Source organism: Bufo bufo, chromosome 3 (assembly GCF_905171765.1).
Source record: "Bufo bufo chromosome 3, aBufBuf1.1, whole genome shotgun sequence".
Lineage (NCBI taxonomy): Eukaryota > Metazoa > Chordata > Amphibia > Anura > Bufonidae > Bufo > Bufo bufo.
Window position 1 is genome coordinate 31,009,435 of NC_053391.1, and position 23,412 is coordinate 31,032,846.

At 41.1% G+C, this 23,412-nt stretch overlaps 1 protein-coding gene across 1 annotated transcript in view; it reads right to left on the bottom strand.

The window, feature by feature from the left end:
* TMPRSS3 (transmembrane serine protease 3) overlaps positions 1-23,412 on the bottom strand; it is a 78,730-nt gene that overhangs the window by 21,640 nt on the left and 33,678 nt on the right. The window contains exon 11 of the mRNA XM_040422075.1: positions 4,522-4,664. Within this exon, the coding sequence (XP_040278009.1) occupies positions 4,522-4,664 (143 nt within the window). The remainder of the gene's footprint in view (positions 1-4,521; positions 4,665-23,412) is intronic.

Below are 23,412 nucleotides of genomic sequence, written 5' to 3' on the forward strand. Positions count from 1 at the left end.
TCTCTGGTCAGCTTTATAGTTGAGCCAAATTCTTTAATTTTGTTATAGTGGATATAAAGGTGCTCCATTGTTCAACATTTGGGATTTTTTTTTTTATAACTCAACCCTGATCTGTACTTTAGAATTTTGTCCTGTTTAGAGACTCCTTGGTCTTCACGTTACTTCATAATGTTGCAGACTCAGGGCCTTTCAGAATAGGTGTACTTATCCTGATATCATGTGACTGGTCATGTGACACTTTACACACAAAGGGTCTTCATTTAAGTAATGATGTCACTTCTGAAGTTATAAGGTTAGACCAGACCATCTTTAGTGGTTTCATAGCAAGTGGAGTACATTTAGTGTTGAGCGAATCGAACTCCACTAAGTGTAATTCGATCAGAATTGTAGGGAAAATTTGATTTGCTGCAAAGTCCAATTTCCTCGTGCTTCGTGGTGACGAATCGATTTTACCTTGAAATGATGTAAAAAAAAATTAAAAAATTAAATCACACTTACCTCATCCATTTGAGCGCAAAGAGCTGGCCGCACCAATCTTGATTTCACACAAAATCCCATGCACGGTGACATATGAAGTCACCACGCCGGCGGATGTGATGATGTCATCACGGATCGCACGAGATTTCACACAAGATCTTCAATCAAGATAGCGGCAGCCGGCTCTTTGTGATCAAATGGATGAGGGTAAGAATTTTTTTATTTTTATTATTTTACACTGGATTATTGCTATCAGATGCCGCGATCAGCTATGAACGCGGCATCTGAGGGGTACAATGACGGGGGCTGGGAGAATCGTCGCTCCCTGTCATTGCACCCGCTACTTATCGAATCGAATCAAATTTTCCAATACTTCGCTCATCTCTAAGTAAATTCATACAGTTATATTCTTGTACATAGGAGGCAGTATTATAGCAGTTATATTCTTGTAGATAGGAGCAGTATTATAGTAGTTATATTCTTGTACATAGGAAACAGTATTATAGCAGTTATATTCTTGTACATAGGAGCAGTATTATAGTAGTTATATTCTTGTACATAGGAGGCAGTATTATAGTAGTTATATTCTTGTACATAGGAGGCAGTATTATAGTAGTTATATTCTTGTACATAGGAGGCAGTATTATAGTAGTTATATTCTTGTACATAGGAGCAGTATTATAGCAGTTATATTCTTGTACATAGGAGCATTATTATAGTAGTTATATTCTTGTACATAGGAGCAGTATTAGAGTAGTTATATTCTTGTACATAGGAGGCAGTATTATAGTAGTTATATTCTTGTACATAGGAGCAGTATTATAGTAGTTATATTCTTGTACATAGGAGCAGTATTATAGCAGTTATATTCTTGTACATAGGAGCATTATTATAGTAGTTATATTCTTGTACATAGGAGCAGTATTATAGTAGTTATATTCTTGTACATAGGAGGCAGTATTATAGTAGTTATATTCTTGTACATAGGAGCAGTATTATAGTAGTTATATCCTTGTACACAGGAGGCAGTATTATAGTAGTTATATTCTTGTACATAGGAGCAGTATTATAGTAGTTATATTCTTGTACATAGGAGCAATATTATAGTAGTTATATTCTTGTACATAGGAGGCAGTATTATAGTAGTTATATTCTTGTACATAGGAGCAGTATTATAGTAGTTATATTCTTGTACATAGGAGCAGTATTATAGTAGTTATATTCTTGTACATAGAAGGCAGTATTATAGTAGTTATATTCTTGTACATAGGAGCAGTATTATAGTAGTTATATTCTTGTACATAGAAGGCAGTATTATAGTAGTTATATTCTTGTACATAGGAGGTAGTATTATAGTAGTTATATTCTTGTACATAGAAGGCAGTATTATAGCAGTTATATTCTTGTACATAGGAGCAGTATTATAGTAGTTATATTCTTGTACATAGGAGCAGTATTATAGTAGTTATATTCTTGTACATAGGAGCAGTATTATAGTAGTTATATTCTTGTACATAGAAGGCAGTATTATAGTAGTTATATTCTTGTACATAGGAGCAGTATTATAGTAGTTATATCCTTGTACATAGGAGCAGTATTATAGTGGTTATATTCTTGTACATAGGAGCAGTATTATAGTAGTTATATCCTTGTACATAGGAGCAATATTATAGTAGTTATATTCTTGTACATAGGAGCAGTATTATAGTAGTTATATTCTTGTACATAGGAGCAGTATTATAGTAGTTATATCCTTGTACATAGGAGCAGTATTATAGTAGTTATATTCTTGTACATAGGAGGCAGTATTATAGTAGTTATATTCTTGTACATAGGAGCAGTATTATAGTAGTTATATTCTTGTACATAGGAGCAGTATTATAGCAGTTATATTCTTGTACATAGGAGCATTATTATAGTAGTTATATTCTTGTACATAGGAGCAGTATTATAGTAGTTATATTCTTGTACATAGGAGGCAGTATTATAGTAGTTATATTCTTGTACATAGGAGCAGTATTATAGTAGTTATATCCTTGTACACAGGAGGCAGTATTATAGTAGTTATATTCTTGTACATAGGAGCAGTATTATAGTAGTTATATTCTTGTACATAGGAGCAGTATTATAGTAGTTATATTCTTGTACATAGGAGCAATATTATAGTAGTTATATTCTTGTACATAGGAGGCAGTATTATAGTAGTTATATTCTTGTACATAGGAGCAGTATTATAGTAGTTATATTCTTGTACATAGGAGCAGTATTATAGTAGTTATATTCTTGTACATAGAAGGCAGTATTATAGTAGTTATATTCTTGTACATAGGAGCAGTATTATAGTAGTTATATTCTTGTACATAGAAGGCAGTATTATAGTAGTTATATTCTTGTACATAGGAGGTAGTATTATAGTAGTTATATTCTTGTACATAGAAGGCAGTATTATAGCAGTTATATTCTTGTACATAGGAGCAGTATTATAGTAGTTATATTCTTGTACATAGGAGCAGTATTATAGTAGTTATATTCTTGTACATAGGAGCAGTATTATAGTAGTTATATTCTTGTACATAGAAGGCAGTATTATAGTAGTTATATTCTTGTACATAGGAGCAGTATTATAGTAGTTATATCCTTGTACATAGGAGCAGTATTATAGTGGTTATATTCTTGTACATAGGAGCAGTATTATAGTAGTTATATCCTTGTACATAGGAGCAATATTATAGTAGTTATATTCTTGTACATAGGAGCAGTATTATAGTAGTTATATTCTTGTACATAGGAGCAGTATTATAGTAGTTATATCCTTGTACATAGGAGCAGTATTATAGTAGTTATATTCTTGTACATAGGGGCTGTATTATAGTAGTTATATTGTTGTACATAGGAGCAGTATTATAGTAGTTATATTCTTGTACATAGGAGCAGTATTATAGTAGTTATATTCTTGTATATAGGAGCAGTATTAAAGTAGTTATATTCTTATACATAGGAGCAGTATTATAGTAGTTATATTCTTGTACATAGGAGCAGTATTATAGTAGTTATGTTCTTGTACGTAGGAGCAGTATTATAGTAGTTATATTCTTGTACATAGGAGGCAGTATTATAGTAGTTATATTCTTGTACATAGGAGCAGTATTATAGTAGTTATATTCTTGTACATAGGAGGTAGTATTATAGTAGTTATATTCTTGTACATAGGAGTAGTATTACAGTAGTTACATTCCTGTACATAGGAGGCAGTATTATAGTAGTTATATTCTTGTACATAGGAGCAGCATTATAGTCGTTATATTCTTGTACATAGGAGGCAGTATTATAGTAGTTATATTCTTGTACATAGAAGGCAGTATTATAGTAGTTATATTCTTGTACATAGGAGCAGTATTATAGTAGTTATATCCTTGTACATAGGAGCAGTATTATAGCAGTTATATTCTTGTACATAGGAGCAGTATTATAGTAGTTATATTCTTGTACACAGGAGCAGTATTATAGTAGTTATATTCTTGTACATAGGAGCAGTATTATAGTAGTTATATCCTTGTACATAGGAGCAGTATTATAGTAGTTATATTCTTGTACATAGGAGCAGTGTTATAGTAGTTATATTCTTGTACATAGGAGGCAGTATTATAGTAGTTATAATCTTGTACATAGGAGCAGTATTATAGTAGTTATATTCTTGTACATAGGAGGTAGTATTATAGTAATTATATTCTTGTGCTTAGGAGGCAGTATTATAGTAGTTATATTGTTGTACAAAGGAGCAGTATTATAGTAGTTATATTTTTGTAGTGTGAGATTTATGATAATCATGTTTGAGTACATATTCAACAGTGTTATAATAGTTATAGCATTACAGCAATAAAGGCTAATTAATTGAGATATCATAATTTTCAATGAGAAACAAAAGCCATATGGCTAATATCTAATAATGACCCACACCCAGTTAATGATGTAGTCATGATATGCAGGAAGGGATTGGTTATTTGCTAAGTATTTGATATCTGATTAATAACATTTTTACACTACCTGACAGGTATCCACCCCACCTTCCAGAAAGCCGGCACAGAGCATTGATGGCCTTATGACTCCACCATAGATATATTTTTTATTACAGACTCTGTTTGATATGAGTGGGACCCCAGCATAGTCCATTGTCTGAGATGTGTCCCCTGTAAAATAAACATATCAAGCATAAAATTATAACTATTCTTTATGGATATCTGACATGGGCTATCTGTGGATGAGACTGTTTTGGGGGATCTGTGGATGACACTGTTATGGGGATCCCATGATGACACACTGTTATGGGGGGATATGTGGATGACGCACTGTTATGGGGGATCTGTGGATGACTTACTGTTATGGGGGATCTGTGGATGACACACTGTTATGGGGGATCTGTGGATGACACACTGTTATGGGGGATCTGTGGATGACACTGTTATGGGGGATCTGTGGGTGACACTGTTATGGGGGATCTGTGGATGACACACTGTTATGGGGATCTATGGATGGCAAACTGTTATGGGGGATGTGTTGATGACACTGTTATGGGGTATCTGTGGATGACACACTGTTATGGGGGATCTGTGGATGACACACTGTTATGGGGGATCTGTGGATGACACACTATTATGGGGAATATATGGATGACACTGTTATGGGGGATCAATTGATGACACTGTTATGGGGGGGTCTGTGGATGATGCGCTGTTATGGGGGATCTATGGAAGACACACTGTTATGGGGGATCTGTGGATGACACACTGTTATGGGGGATCTGTGGATGACACACTGTTATGGAGGATCTGTGGATGACGCATTGTTATGGGGGATCTGTGGATGACACACTGTTATGGGGGATCTGTGGAGGACACACTGTTATGGGGGATCTGTGGATGACACACTGTTATGGGGGATCTGTGGATGACACACTGTTATGGGGGATCTGTGGATGACACTGTTATGGGGGATCTGTGGATGACGCATTGTTATGGGGGATCTGTGGATGACACACTGTTATGGGGGATCTGTGGATGACACACTGTTATGGGGGATCTGTGGATGACACACTGTTATGGGGGATCTGTGCCATGCCATCCTTTTTTAGACCTGCCATGAGCGGGAAAAATATGCAGATTGCGGTGCTAAGGACCTTTGCGCCACAATCTGTGTCAGAAATACGCCTAACATAGACGTATTTCTATATAATAAATGACCACCTAATTGTATTATTATTCGGGGGTAGGGCTAATGTCTTTATATTATATAGATTCTAGTGTATTAAACTGTGCCCTGTATTTCCCAGTAGAAAATGATCCTTGGGAAACACAGTCCTCATCCCTGACCACCAGGGCCAGGTGGCACTCTGTCAGTACATGGCGGCCTCCCCTATCCACCACGCTGCTCGGCTATGTACTGGTGCTTATTATGACACTAGGGCTGGGTTCACATCCTACAGTCAGGTCCATAAATATTGGGACATCTACACAATTCTAACATTTTTGGCTCTATACACCACCACAATGGATTTGAAATGAAACGAACAAGATGTGCTTTACCTGCAGACTGTCAGCTTTAATTTGAGGGTATTTACATCCAAATCAGGTGAACGGTGCAGGAATTACAACAGTTTGCATATGTGCCTCCCACTTGTTAAGGGACCAAAAGTAATGGGACAATTGGCTTCTTAGCTGTTCCATGGCCAGGTGTGTGTTATTCCCTCATTATCCCAACTACAATGAGCAGATACAAGGTCCAGAGTTCATTTCCAGTCTGCTATTTGCATTTGGAATCTGTTGCTGTCAACTCTCAAGATCAGATCCAAAGAGCTGTCACTATCAGTGAAGCAAGCCATCATTAGGCTAAAAAAAAAAAAAAAAAAAACCATCAGAGAGATAGCAAAAACATTAGGCGCGGCCAAAACAACTGTTTGGAACATTCTTAAAAAGAAGGAAGAGACCTGCGAGCTCAGCAACTCAAAAGACCTGGAAGACCATGGAAAACAACTGTGGTGGATGACCGAAGAATTCTTTCCCTGGTGAAGAAAACACCCTTCACAACAGTTGGCCGGATCAAAAACACTCTCCAGGAGGTAGGTGTATGTGTGTCAAAGTCAGCAATCAAGAGAAGACTTCACCAGAGTGAATGCAGAGGGTTCACCACAAGATGTAAACCATTGGTGAGCCTCAAAAACAGGAAGGGCAGATTAGAGTTTGCCAAACGACATCTAAAAAAGCCTTCACAGTTCTGGAACAACATCCTATGGACAGATGAGACCAAGATCAACTTGTACCAGAGTGATGGGAAGAGAAGAGTATGGAGAAGGAAAGGAACTGCTCATGATCCTAAGCATACCACTTTATCAGTGAAGCATGGTGGTAGTGTCATGGCGTGGGCATGTATGGCTGCCAATGGAACTGGTTCTCTTGTATTTATTGATGATGTGACTGCTGACAAAAGCAGCAGGATGAATTCTGAAGTGTTTCGGACAATATTATCTGCTCATATTCAGCCAAATGCTTCAGAACTCATTGGACGGCGCTTCACAGTGCGGATGGACAATGACCCAAAGCATACTGCAAAAGCAGCCAAAGAGTTTTTTAAGGGAAAGAAGTGTAATGTTATGCAATGGCCAAGTCAATCACTGGACCTGAATCCGATTGAGCATGCATTTCACTTGCTGAAGACAAAACTAAAGGGAAAATGCCCCAAGAACAAGCAGGAACTGAAGACAGTTGCAGTAGAGGCCTGGCAGAGCATCACCAGGGATGAAACCCAGCGTCTGGTGATGTCTATGCGTTCCAGACTTCAGGCTGTAATTGACTGCAAAGGATTTGCAACCAAGTATTAAAAAGTGAAAGTTTGATTTATGATTATTATTCTGTCCCATTCATTACTTTTGGTTCCATAACAAGTGGGAGGCACATATGCAAACTGTTGTAATTCCTGCACCGTTCACCTGATTTGGATGTAAATCCCCTCAAATTACAGCTGACAGTCTGCAGTTAAAGCACATCTTGTTTGTTTCATTTCAAATCCATTGTTGTGGTGGTGTATAGAGCCAAAAATGTTAGAATTGTGTCCATGTCCCAATATTTATGGACCTGACTGTATTTGTGCCACCCATTTAATGCATACCAAAAATGTATGCATTAACAGATGCCTCAGACTGATGCCGTACAGTGGCATCCGTTCACCATACAGTTCCATGGTAGAAAAAAAATGTACGTAAACATATGCATTTTTTTTCCTGGACTCTGCAGGATACAAAAACGTGGAGTGCCGCACATTTGTATACATCAAACCGATAGGAAATGAAAATCTTCTAGGCTCCAGCAGGGCACATTTTTGAGTTTCCCTTTAAGACGCATAAAAATGGCCTTTGATTAAAATACATATTTTTTGTGGGAACTTTTGCCAATGATCCCCCTCTGGTATGTCACTGTCCATGTTATGGGACTATTTGTGCACTTCTAGTAAGTATTTGGTGGCTGCAAATATGACCTTAAGGTTTTTTCAAGTTCACCTGCTATTAAAGTCAATGGACGCGATGCGAACGCGCGGTTCGCAAACATTTGATCGCAAGCTCGCGTTCCCGCATCGTCCCGGCCGATGTTCCTCCATCACTATTCAGTACCACCAGGTCACTGCCCCTCCTAGCGACGTCCACTGACAGGCTCCATGCACATTATCCAGACACCCAAATTGCCCCTGTGCCCTCTGCTACAGAAAACGCGGGGCACCCATAACATACTCAGTACCATGTCCAGGACCTGCAGCAACAATAAACCTGCCATTGTCACACAGCAGAACAATGCCCAGTTACCTGCAATGTGTGTAAACAGTCCAATGCACACCTGTCCACAAGACAGCGCCACCCCTGTCCACAGGCTGTGTGTGGTATTGCATTTTAGCCTCATTCACTGCAGACACAACCTGTTGGCAGGTGCTGTTTTTTAGAAGAAAGCATCCATGTTTTTAAAAACTTGTATAACCTGTTTTTTTTTTTTACTTTGAAGCCTCATAATTATCTTTTTTTTTTATATATATATATCATGAATTAAACATAAAAAATGACTGAAACTTCTCGTCTTTGTAAATTCACAATTTTCCAGCAGGGAGGGGGATGGAGCGCGCCACACACTTATACTTCACATGTTATGTTTTTTTTTTTTCAATTTTTATTTTTTTTGCTTTTTGTCTCGAATACTGAAACCTTTTCGCCCGTCTTGCTATCTTGCCACCTGCTGCGATCCCATTGCCGCTCTGAATCGGTAATAATACAGCCATTTCCATGGCAACCGTGTGTGATGCAATGAATTCAGCAGCAGGCTTTAAGGAAAAGAATAAGCTGCTTCCTAATCCCTCATTTAAATATCTTTCACAAAGGCGCTGAGCAGATCGACCATTTCCATTTTTAAAAAAAAAAAAACGAAAAAAGAAAGAAAAACAACAAAAAAAAAGGACAACATGGATTCCCAGGGCTCAGCCTTCCTTTAACACCGGCTGAAACTATTAGGTTTATGACAAAGGCTCCTAGAACATGATATATCATACAATCCGTCTAATGATACGAAAACAGATTGATCCGCTCGTATGTACGGTCACAGAATGAATTCTCAGTCGGGGGGCAACATATACCCTGTGGGTGCCTGGACAGCGATGACTTAACAGGCAGCAAGGATTATATGTAGAAATGAGCGAATTTTTCAAAAATTCAATTCGCCGGTTCATCGAATATTTTTTTAAAAATTTGTCTCGATCTGATTATATTTGCGGCAAATTACGTTAAAAAACTGCTATTTCCTGCCTTGCAGTAACACGCATGGGGAGTCTGCTGTGGTAGTGAAACAATACTGTGAGTCAGTATGACATGCAGATGACAGGCGTCGCTCTTAGAATCACTGCACACTTCACTTATTTGGGCAGTCACGGGGCCAAAACTGACCAAATAACTCAAGTTACAGGTCGATGTTAGCATCAAGAAGAAGTGCACTCCTTTTACACAGTCGTCAGCTGATTCCACATAGATGTCTACAGAACCTGTTCTATTAGACCCTTATACAAGTAGAGCCCCCCGACAGAGTGGAGAGGGTGTCAGCAGTAAGTTTGTGTTGACGTCACTGATTATTTTGCCCTTTCTCTGATCCGTCAGAACAATAACCCCCAAAAAACAGATCCTGTCTGTGGAGCATCCACCTTCACTCGTCAGCATTTGGTCAGTAATCCATCAGCATTGCTAAAGCCAAAAAAAAACAGGTCTTCTGTGTTTTGTACCCACTCCTACTTTTGGCTACCAAATCACAAGCCAATTCTGATGGGACCATACAGACCTTACAGCTGCTACACAGATAGGATCCGTTGTGCGTCTCATTTTTACTTCCTTCTGACAGATCAGAAGAAGGGTCAAATAAATGATGAAGTCAGCCAGGCCGAAAGCCAAAATAGTGGCCCAGTCATGAAGTGGGGAGGGTGGGAACAGCATGAGAAGTCCACATAGTGGACCTATGACATAGTGGTGAGGTGGAAGCATCAGGAGAAGGCCACCGAGTGACACAATGACAGAGTCTGGAGGTGGCGGCAGCATGAGGAGACCACAGAGTGGCACAATGGCTGAGTCTGGAGGTGGCAGCAGTATGAGGAGACCACCGAGTGGCACAATGACAGAGTCTGGAGGTGGCGGCAGCATGAGGAGACCACAGAGTGGCACAATGGCCGAGTCTGGAGGTGGCGACAGCAGCAGGATCAGGAGGATACCACAGAGTGACAAGGTGACATAGTGTGGAGATGGCAGCAGCAGGATAATACAGAGTGGAGAGGTGACATAGGGTGGATATGGCAACAGCAGCATCAGGATACCACAGAGTGGCAAGGTGACATATTGTGGAGACATGTGGCAAAAAAGGAAAGGCGTTCATAGGGTAGTATGATTGTAAAAGGATATTTGGCTACCAAATCATAAACCAGTTCTGATTGGACCATACAGGCCTTACAGCTGCTACACAGACAGGATCCGTTGTGCGTCTCATTTTTACTTTCTTCTGACAGATCAGAGAAAAGGTCAAATAAATGATGATGTCAGCCAGGCGGAAAGCCAAAATAGTGGACCAGTCATGAAGTGGGGAGGGTGGGAACAGCATGAGAAGTTCACAGAGTGGACCTATGACATAGTGGTGAGGTGGAAGCATCAGGAGAAGGCCACCGAGTGGCACAATGACAGAGTCTGGAGGTGGCGGCAGCATGAGGAGACCACAGAGTGGCACAATGGCCGAGTCTGTAGGTGGCGACAGCAGCAGGATCAGGAGGATACCACAGAGTGACAAGGTGACATAGTGTGGAGATGGCAGCAGCAGGATAATACAGAGTGGAGAGGTGACATAGGGTGGATATGGCAGCAGCAGCATCAGGATACCACAGAGTGGCAAGGTGACATATTGTGGAGACATGTGGCAAAAAAGGAAAGGCGTTCATAGGGTAGTATGATTGTAAAAGGATATTTAGGAACAAAACATGTCAATAGTTGTGCTCACCTTATAGTGTTGTGCATACGCAGACATAACACTCGTGGGGACAAAAGGTCTGTGCTGCGGTATCTCTCAATCCTCATAGGTGGAGTGGCTGGTTCTCCAGAGGAGTGATGCGGAATACAATAGGGAGATGTGTACTAAGATAGTGCACACAGTGTGATACCTCTTGGCGCAAATACACGACCTCCATGGATGTATATAGAAACAATTTTTTTGTAATAAGCGACAACTCGTTTCAGAGTTAGGGTCCATTCACACTCCCGTGTGTGTTTCACGTATATCCACGGATCTGCAAAACACGGACATCGGCGATGTGCGTTCCGCATTTTGCGGACCGCACATCGCCGACACTTTATAGAAAATGCCTAATCTTGTCCGCAATTGCAGACAAGAATAGGACATGTTCAATTTTTTTTCCGTCATGCGGCCCTATAGAAATGAATGGGTCCGCAATTCCGTTCTGCAAAATGCGGAACAGAATTGCGGACGTGTGAATGGACCCTAAATGTACTCCTTTAGTCTAAAAAAACACAATATTAAAAAGAAAAAATACTGTAATAATAAAAATAAAAAATTAAAACCATATAATGATAGAGGATAGATATATAAAATCATTTTTCCCCAATATCATCAAATTTTCAATATAATAAAATATGGTAAATAATAAAAAAAAAAAACTTTTTTTGAGGGATTAAAAAGTGCTGTCAATAAAATGGTATAGTCAAATATAGTTCTTAGGCAAACGTACAATGAACAGGAAGCGTGTGGGGCAATAGTCAAAATAATGGTTCATACGGCGCCCACTGTGTTCATAACGATAATATCTAATTAGAGGATAGCTAGTGCTTGATACAAATCGCATATGATGATGATGATGGGAGAAGAGGATAATTCATGTGAACGGACATACTGATGCGGATAGCACACATTTTTTGCGGACCCATTGAAATGAATGGGTCCACATCCTATCCGGAAAAAAAAAACTGAACGGACACGAAAACAAACAACGTTCGTGTGCATGTAGCCTTAAAGAATGTTTTGGTTTCTGTATATTTTCCTATGGAGGAAAGGACCAAATCTAAATATTCTATGGCTACTTTAGAGTAGTTAGCTGTAAATGTAAGGTTGAAGGTGTTATTGTTCAGATGAGAGGTGAAGTTTTCAGCATCGTCCAAGCTTCTGTTCCAAATTATTAGCAGATCGTCGATCTACCGCTTGTAGAATATCAATTTGCTGCGCCAAGGGTTCGTTATAAATAAATTGTTCTTCAAATAATCCCATATATAAATTCGTATGTCCTTTTAAAAAAAAAATATGTTCCCCATATCTCATATTCATCACCACAGACATTGGGCCAGATTTATCATTCCTCTGACGGCTCACTCCACTTTAACATATGGCTAAAGTCAGTTTTAGCCAAGTCAGATTTATGATCGGCCCTTTAAGACTGTAATAAATGTGGTTTGACGGTAGCAGTTTATCCGTCAGTAAGCAGCTTTACAAAAGTCGCACATCTTTACGAAAAAGTCGCACGTTTTTATGAAAAAGTCGCATGTTCTATTAAAAAGTCTCATAAGATAAGCATGGTCCTCACTGGAGTGAAATTGGGACTTTTTTGCGACTTTTTTGCGACTTTTTTAAATAGTCCCAATAGTAAATCTGTCTAGAGATTAATTTACATAAGAAGACACGCCCACTTTCAGAAAACTGGCGAGCATAGTGCAGAGCAGAAAAAAGTCGCAAATTTGTGCGCAGTTTTAGCGTTTGGGACTTTTTTGGGACTTTTTCACTCCATTATTCTGACCTGAGCTAATGATAAATCTGGCCCATTGTGTTTCCGATTCATTCATTTATTTGTTCACCCCCACATTGTCTCAATTACCATCTATAGTCGCGGCCAAAAGTTTTGAGAATGACACAAATATGAGTTTTCGCAAAGTTTGCTGCTAAACTGCTTTTAGATCTTTGTTTCAGTTGTTTCTGTGATGTAGTGAAATATAATTACACGCACTTCATACGTTTCAAAGGCTTTTATCGACAATTACAGGACATTTATGCAAAGAGTCAGTATTTGCAGTGTTGGCCCTTCTTTTTCCGGACCTCTGCAATTCGACTGGGCATGCTCTCAATCAACTTCTGGGCCAATTCCTGACTGATAGCAACCCATTCTTTCATAATCACTTCTTGGAGTTTGTCAGAATTAGTGGGTTTTTGTTTGTCCACCCGCCTCTTGAGGATTGACCACAAGTTCTCAATGGGATTAAGATCTGGGGAGTTTCCAGGCCATGGACCCAAAATGTCAACGTTTTGGTCCCCGAGCCACTTAGTTATCACTTTTGCCTTATGGCACGGTGCTCCATCGTGCTGGAAAATGCATTGTTCTTCACCAAACTGCTGTTGGATTGTTGGAAGAAGTTGCTGTTGGAGGGGTTTTGGTACCATTCTTTATTCATGGCTGTGTTTTTGGGCAAAACTGTGAGTGAGCCCACTCCCTTGGATGAGCAGCAACCCCACACATGAATGGTCTCAGGATGCTTTACTGTTGGCATGACACAGGACTGATGGTAGCGCTCACCTTTTCTTCTCCGGACAAGCCTTTTTCCAGATGCCCCAAACAATCGGAAAGAGGCTTCATCGGAGAATATGACTTTGCCCCAGTCCTCAGCAGTCCATTCACCATACTTTCTGTAGAATATCAATCTGTCCCTGATGTTTTATTTGGAGAGAAGTGGCTTCTTTGCTACCCTTCTTGACACCAGGACATCTTCCAAAAGTCTTCGCCTCACTGTGCGTGCAGATGCGCTCACACCTGCCTGCTGCCATTCCTGAGCAAGCTCTGCACTGGTGGCACTCCGATTCCGCAGCTGAATCCTCTTTAGGAGACGATCCTGGTGCTTGCTGGACTTTCTTGGACGCCCTGAAGCCTTCTTAACAAGAATTGAACCTCTTTCCTTGAAGTTCTTGATGATCCGATAAATTGTTGATTGAGGTGCAATCTTAGTAGCCACAATATCCTTGCCTGTGAAGCCATTTTTATGCAACGCAATGATGGCTGCACGCGTTTCTTTGCAGGTCACCATGGTTAACAATGGAAGAACAATGATTTCAAGCATCACCCTCCTTTTAACATGTCAAGTCTGCCATTTTAACCCAATCAGCCTGACATAATGATCTCCAGCCTTGTGCTCGTCAACATTCTCACCTGAGTTAACAAGACGATTACTGAAATGATCTCAGCAGGTCCTTTAATGACAGCAATGAAATGCAGTGGAAAGTGTTTTTTGGGATTAAGTTAATTTTCATGGCAAAGAAGGACTATGCAATTCATCTGATCACTCTTCATAACATTCTGGAGTATATGCAAATTGCTATTATAAAAAATTAAGCAGCAACTTTTCCAATTTCCAATATTTATGTAATTCTCAAAACTTTTGGCCACGACTGTACACCGAACAAAGATATAGAGCAACACTTTCGGTTTTGCTCCCATTTTGCATGAGCTGAACTCAAAGATCTGAAACATTTTCTACATACACAAAAGACCCATTACTTTCAAATATTGTTCACAAATCTGTCTAAATCTGTGTTAGTGAGCGCTTCTCCTTTGCCGAGATAATCCATCCCACCTCACAGGTGTGGCATATCAAGGTGCTGATTAGACAGCATTAATATTGCACAGTTGTGCCTTAGACTGCCCACATGGTCCGTCACATGATCCATCACCATGGGGATGGACCATGTGATGAGCGCAGTGACGTCACCACAGGTCCTTTTCCTCCTGGTCATCAAAGAAGAAGACAGAAGAGATGCCGGCTGCGCGAACAAGTGGATTAAGGTGAGTTAAAAAAATTTTTTAAAAATTAACCCCTCCAGCCCTATTTTAGTATGCATTCTGTATTAAGAATGCTATTATTTTCCCTTATAACCATGTTATAAGGGAAAATAATAAAGATCGGGTCCCCATCCCTATCATCTCCTAGCAACCGTGCGTGAAAATCGCACCGCATCCGCACTTGCTTGCGGATGCTTGCGATTTTCACGCAACCCCATTCACTTTTATGGGGCCTGCGTTGCGTGAAAAACGCACAATATAGAGCATGCTGCGATTTTCATGCAATGCACAAGTGATGAGTGAAAATCACCGCTCGTGTACACAGCCCCATAGAAATGAATGGGTCAGGATTCAGTGCGGGTGCAATGCGTTCACCTCACGCATCGCATCCGCGCGGAATACTCGCCCGTGTGAAAGAGGCGTAACTCTACACTGAACTATATGCGACTTACTACTGCTACTACAATAAATGACCACAAGCTGTACTATGGATAATAAAAGGATTTTATTAAAACAATTACACGCTTACAGTCTAAGGCTACTTTCACACTCGCGTTTGGTGCGGATCCGTTTGTATTATCTTTAACATAGCCAAATCGGATCGTCTTGAACACCATTGAAAGTCAATGGGGAACGATCCCTTTTTTTGATTGTGCCAGATTGTGTCAGTGAAAACTGATCTGTCCCCATTGACTTACACTGTGTGTCAGAACGGATCCGTTTGGCTCTGTTTGGCAAGCAGCGTTTTGGTGTCCGCCTCCAAAGCGGAATGGAGACGCATCGGAGGCAAACTGACGCATTCTGAGCGGATCCTTTTCCATTCCGAATGCATTAGGGCAAAACTGATCCGTTTTGGACCGCTTGTGAGAGCCCTGAACGGATCTCAGAAACGGAAAGCTAAAACGCCAGTGTGAAAGAAGACTAATTAGTGCTATAATTATATATATATTTATATTAAAGGACATAAATATATATACTTATAGTCAACACAGTATTCTATAACAATCCCACCCCACTAACTAGCTATACATTTTAATCACTTACATACACATTAATAGCAACCCACCCAGCCTGTCTATATAGTGTCCCTACGATGGGTGAAAGGGTTAACCCAGGGTTGAAAAGGGTTAACACAGAATCTGGGATATGTGGGATATAGGGACTGGGGCTACTGGGAATGCAGGGGTTACAATACAGGGTACAGGGCAATGCAGGGGTTAACGCTCTGCAGGGCAGGGATGGGGTATAAAGCAAGGCAGAAGTTAGCAGGGCAGCAGGGAAGGGGTTAATATAGATTGGTGGCAGTGGGCAGTAAGGATAATCAAGGGTTAATATAGGGGTAAATGCAGGGCACAGGGATCACAGGGCAATGCAGAGATAATAGCAGGGGTTAATAGCGTTGGTGGTGTAACGATACTTATTCCAGTCCAGGGTAATGCTCGTCTCTAGGGGATGCTCTTGTCCGGGCTGCACGGCTCAACTGCAGAGCGCAGTGCCGCCGGACTATTTAAATCCGGCGGCGCGCGCACGCTGCAGGCAGGAGCGCATCTTCTGTGACCGCGCATCTCCAGAGGTACGTGTGCATACCTCTGGAGATGCAATCAAAAGGCAGGGAATCATTATTGAGCCCCTGTCTTTTGAAGTAGCCGCACCTGGACACAATTGTCCTGCTATCTCAACGGCATTGCCCTTCTGCAGGCGCACTGGTATGCAGGGGGATTAGGCTGGGGAGGGGGCACCCGTGACTGGGGTCATGATTTGACCACATTTAGATTTATATAAGTATATAAATATGTTTACGGACAATTGGGCATATCTATATACAGTGTATATATATATACATAGCAAATTATAATAAAACCTGGGGCATATTATGTAAGTACACATATAGATGCATGTAATAACTGGGGCATACATACATCTATATATATACCCAGACATACAAATCTATCCCCACATATACACTGGGCCCATACTGGCCACACAGGGCCAACATATATATGTATATATTCAAATCTCACCCTTCCCTCTACAACCGTATATAGGGAATATGTGACTGCACTCTATACGGGGGACATGGGACTACTCGGTATATAGGGGACAAGTGACTGCACCATATATGAAGAACATACTACACTGTATATGCGGAAATGGGACTGCGCTATATATGGGGGACCTGGGAGTGCACTGTATAATGGGGACATGGGCCTGCAGCATATATGCGGGATATTGGACTGCACAGCATATGGCAGACACGCTGTATATGGAGCACACGTGACTGCACTGTATATGGGGGATATACAACTGTCCTGTATATGAGGCTGCACTATATAAGGGAGGCCTCTAGCTGCACAGTATATGTGAAATGTGACTGGACTGTTTATAGGGAGACTTGTGGCTGAACTGTATCTGGATGGCAAACACCTAGTCCTTGATTCATTACTATAACTGCTATGTAGACGCTTCTAACAGCAGGAGGCGCTATTACACACTGCACATGGCTGTTATATAGGAATCTATATTAGTGGTTGGGGTTGCCTGTCCTTGTCTCAAGGGCCCTTTGTTCTTGGATGGCACTACCTGGAATCACAAATAGATCTGCATACACTGGGTGGACGGGTGTCATTAAGAGCTTCAGAGCGGGCAGGCAATGAAACGAATACCGTTTATTATTCAGTCGCTTTACATTTTGAATAGATTTTATGGTCATCTCTTTCCTGATGCAGAAATGTTTAATACAGAAATTGTTCTGTGTTTTCACAGGTTTGTTATAAGCCATATATTTCTTCATCAAGAGGAGCAAACTGAAGGCTCAGCAACTCCCCCGGCAGAAAAGTGAGTGCAGCTCTGGAGTATAATACAGGATGTAACTCGGGATCAGTACAGGATAAGTAATGTAATGTATGTACCCAGTGACTCCCCCGGCAGAATAGTGAGTGCAGCTCTGGAGTAGAATACAGGATGTAACTCAGGATCGGTACAGGATAAGTAATGTACAGTCCTGATCAAAAGTTTAAGACCACTTGAAAAATGGCAAAAAATCATATTTAGCATGGCTGGATCTCAACAAGGTTCCAAGTACAGCTCCAACATGCAACAAGAAGAAATGGGAGTGAGACAAAACATTTTTTGAGCATTCAATTAATTGAAAATAACGATTAAACTGAAACACGCTGTTTTTCAGCTGATCCAACATTTAGGACCACATGCCTTTAAAAGGCCAAATCTGTGCAAAGATGTGGATTCATTGTCCTTCTCTGTCAGGTAGTCACACGTTGTGACGGCAAAGGCAAAAAAACTCTCCCTTTTCGAACGTGGTCGGGTTGTTGAACTGCATAAGCGGGGTCTCTCACAGCGCGCCATCGCTGCTGAGGTGGGACGCAGTAAGACAGTCATTTGGAATTTCTTAAATGATCCTGAGGGTTATGGAACAAAAAAGTCAAGTGGAAGACCCCAAAAAAATTTCACCAGCACTGAGCCGGAGGATCCAATTGGCTGTCCGTCAAGATACTGGACGATCCTCGACCCAAATTAAGGCCCTTACTGGTGCTGACTGCAGCCCCATAACCATCAGACGGCATCTGAGACTGAAGGGCTTCAAAAAACAAAAAACGTCTTCAAAGACCTCGTCTCCTTGAACGCCACAGAACTGCTCGTTTGGACTTTGCAAGAGAGCACCAAACATGGGGCATTCAAAGGTGGAAGAAAGTTTTATTCTCTGATGCGAAAAAATGTAACCTTGATGGTCCTGATGGTTTCCAATGTTACTGGCAAGACAAGCAGATCCCACCTGACATGTTTTCTACGCGCCACAGTGGAGGGGGCGCCATAATGGTCTGGGGTGCTTTTTCCTTCAGTGGAACAATGGAGCTTCAGGAAGTGCAGGGGCGTCAAATGGCCGCTGGCCATGTCCAGATGTTGCAGAGAGCATTCCTCATGACAGAGGGCCCTTGTCTGTGTGGTAACGACTGGGTTCTTCAACAGGACAACACTACAGTACACAATGCCCGCAGGACAAGGGACTTCTTCCAGGAGAATAACATCACTCTTTTGGCCCATCCTGCGTGTTCCCCTGATCTAAATCCAATTGAGAACCTTTGGGGATGGATGACAAGGGAAGTTTACAAAAATGGACAACAGTTCCAGACAGTAGATGGCCTTCGTGCGGCCGTCTTCACCACTTGGAGAAATGTTCCCACTCACCTCATGGAAACGCTTGCATCAAGCATGCCGAAACGAATTTTGGAAGTGATAAACAATAACGGCGGAGCTACTCATTACTGAGTTCATGTTTGGAAGTTGGATTTCTGTTTTGGGGGGGGTTTAGTTTTTTTTGGAGGTGTGGTCCTAAACTTTTGATCAGCTGAAAAACAGCCTGTTTCAGTTTATTCGTTGTTTTCATAAAATTGAATGCTCAAAAAATGTTTTGTCTCACTCCCATTTCTTCTTGTTGCATGTTGAAGCTCTACTTGGAACCTTGTTAAGATCCAGCCATGCTAAATAGGATTTTTTGCCATTTTTCATGTGGTCTTAAACTTTTGATCAGTGAGTGCACCAGCAGAATAGTGAGTGCAGCTCTGGAGTATAGTACAGGATGTAACTCAGGATCAGTACAGGATAAGTAATGTATGTACACATTGACTCCACCAGCAGAATAGTGAGTGCAGCTCTGGAGTATAATACAGGATGTAACTCAGGATCAGTACAGGATAAGTAATGTAATGTATGTACACATTGACTGCACCAGCAGAATAGTGAGTGCAGCTCTGGAGTATAATACAGGATGTAACTCAGGATCAGTACAGGATAAGTAATGTAATGTATGTACACATTGACTCCACCAGCAGAATAGTGAGTGCAGCTCTGGAGTATAGTACAGGATGTAACTCAGGATCAGTACAGGATAAGTAATGTAATGTATGTACACAGTGACTGCACCAGAAGAATAGTGAGTGCAGCTCTGGAGTATAATACAGGATGTAACTCAGGATCAGTACAGGATAAGCAATGTAATGTATGTACACAGTGACTGCACCAGCAGAATAGTGAGTGCAGCTCTGGAGTATGATACAGGATGTAACTCAGGATCAGTACAGGATAAGCAATGTAATGTATGTACACAGTGACTCCACCAGCAGAATAGTGAGTGCAGCTCTGCAGTATAATACAGGATGTAACTCAGGATCAGTACAGGATAAGTAATGTATGTACACAGTGACTGCACCAGCAGAATAGTGAGTGCAGCTCTGGAGTATAATACAGGGTGTAACTCAGGATCAGTGCAGGATAAGTAATGTAATGTATGTACACAGTGACTCCACCTGCAGAATAGTGAGTGCAGCTCTGGAGTATAATACAGGATGTAACTCAGGATCAGTACAGGATAAGTAATGTAATGTATGTACACAGTGACTCCACCTGCAGAATAGTGAGTGCGGCTCTGGAGTATAATACAGGATATAACTCAGGATCAGTACAGGATAAGTAATGTAATGTATGTACACAGTGACTGCACCAGCAGAATAGTGAGTGCAGCTCTGGAGTATAATACAGGATGTAACTCAGGATCAGTACAGGATAAGTAATGTAATGTATGTACACAGGGACTGCACCAGCAGAATAGTGAGTGCAGCTCTGGAGTATAATACAGGATGTAACTCAGGATCAGTACAGGATAAGTAATGTAATGTATGTACACAGTGACTGCACCAGCAGAATAGTGAGTGCAGCTCTGGAGTATAATACAGGGTGTAACTCAGGATCAGTGCAGGATAAGTAATGTAATGTATGTACACAGTGACTCCACCTGCAGAATAGTGAGTGCAGCTCTGAAGTATAATACAGGATGTAACTCAGGATCAGTACAGGATAAGTAATGTATGTACACAGTGACTGCACCAGCAGAATAGTGAGTGCAGCTCTGGAGTATAATACAGCATGTAACTCAGGATCAGTACAGGATAAGTAATGTAATGTATGTACACAGGGACTGCACCAGCAGAATAGTGAGTGCAGCTCTGGAGTATAATACAGGATGCAACTCAGGATCAGTGCAGGATAAGTAATGTAATGTATGTACACAGTGACTGCACCAGCAGAATAGTGAGTGCAGCTCCGGAGTATAATACAGGGTGTAACTCAGGATCAGTGCAGGATAAGTAATGTAATGTATGTACACAGTGACTCCACCTGCAGAATAGTGAGTGCAGCTCTGGAGTATAATACAGGATGTAACTCAGGATCAGTACAGGATAAGTAATGTATGTACACAGTGACTGCACCAGCAGAATAGTGAGTGCAGCTCCGGAGTATAATACAGGGTGTAACTCAGGATCAGTACAGGATAAGTAATGTAATGTATATACACAGTGACTCCACCTGCAGAATAGTGAGTGCAGCTCTGGAGTATAATACAGGATGTAACTCAGGATCAGTACAGGATAAGTAATGTAATGTATGTACATAGTGACTGCACCAGCAGAATAGTGAGTGCAGCTATGGAGTATAATACAGGATGTAACTCAGGATCAGTACAGGATAAGTAATGTATGTACACAGTGACGGCACCAGCAGAATAGTGAGTGCAGCTCTGCAGTATAATACAGGATGTAACTCAGGATCAGTACAGGATAAGTAATGTAATGTATGTACACAGTGACTGCACCAGCAGAATAGTGAGTGCACCTCCGGAGTATAATACAGGGTGTAACTCAGGATCAGTGCAGGATAAGTAATGTAATGTATGTACACAGTGACTCCACCTGCAGAATAGTGAGTGCAGCTCTGGAGTATAATACAGGATGTAACTCAGGATCAGTACAGGATAAGTAATGTAATGTATGTACACAGTGACTCCACCTGCAGAATAGTGAGTGCAGCTCTGGAGTATAATACAGGATGTAACTCAGGATCAGTACAGGATAAGTAATGTAATGTATGTACACAGTGACTGCACCAGCAGAATAGTGAGTGCAGCTCTGGAGTATAATACAGGATGTAACTCAGGATCAGTACAGGATAAGTATTGTAATGTATGTACACAGGGACTGCACCAGCAGAATAGTGAGTGCAGCTCTGGAGTATAATACAGGATGTAACTCAGGATCAGTACAGGATAAGTAATGTAATGTATGTACACAGTGACTGCACCAGCAGAATAGTGAGTGCAGCTCTGGAGTATAATACAGGGTGTAACTCAGGATCAGTGCAGGATAAGTAATGTAATGTATGTACACAGTGACTCCACCTGCAGAATAGTGAGTGCAGCTCTGGAGTATAATACAGGATGTAACTCAGGATCAGTACAGGATAAGTAATGTAATGTATGTACACAGTGACTGCACCAGCAGAATAGTGAGTGCAGCTCCGGAGTATAATACAGGGTGTAACTCAGGATCAGTGCAGGATAAGTAATGTAATGTATGTACACAGTGACTCCACCTGCAGAATAGTGAGTGCAGCTCTGGAGTATAATACAGGATGTAACTCAGGATCAGTACAGGATAAGTAATGTATGTACACAGTGACTGCACCAGCAGAATAGTGAGTGCAGCTCCGGAGTATAATACAGGATGTAACTCAGGATCGGTACAGGATAAGTAATGTAATGTATGTACACAGTGACTGCACCAGCAGAATAGTGAGTGCAGCTCTGGAGTATAATACAGGATGTAACTCAGGATCAGTACAGGATAAGTAATGTAATGTATGTACACAGGGACTGCACCAGCAGAATAGTGAGTGCAGCTCCGGAGTATAATACAGGATGTAACTCAGGATCAGTACAAGATAAGTAATGTAATGTATGTACACAGTGACTCCACCAGCAGAATAGTGAGTGCAGCTCTGGAGTATAATACAGGATGTAACTCAGGATCAGTACAAGTAATTAATGTCATATATTTACAAAGGGCAAACATGTTATGTAGATGGACATGTACATTTTAATTAATGAGATCCAAACTTTATTTACCCAGATCGTCTTACTAGTTGGAGTTAGGCTATTCTGCCTAAATGAACCATACATCTCTTAGGAAGACTCTCTTATAGGGATCTATGGAGGTCTGACCGCACTGATCTTGTGAATGAAGAGGCCGCAGTACTGCAGTAGCACTCAGTTCACCTCCCAGTGTACCCTGCACAGTAACACTGCCACCTACCCTCTGTGCATGGAACTGCAGCATTGTCCCGTTCAAGTGACTTGGAATCAATTTCTATGACGGGAACAACCCTTGATAGACCTTTTATGGCCTACAATCTGCAACGTAAAGTAGAACTCTCGCTACCATTTTTATAGTCATGGTCACAGGGGTCCAGGAGGCAGAGATCGAGGCTGCTATATGCAGGGTTCCTAAACTAAAGAACTGGTTTATTTGTCTGACCCTCTGCTTGAGAATATCGGTGGTTTGTGACCCCCTATCCCATCCAACATTTCCTTCCCAAATTGTAGAGAATGAAATCCGCTGAAATCCACTGTTAAACAGTCGGGAAACGGTTCCCGGCTGAGGAGTCCTTGCTCTGACTCCATATACGGCTGTGCTCATATATGGAGTCAGT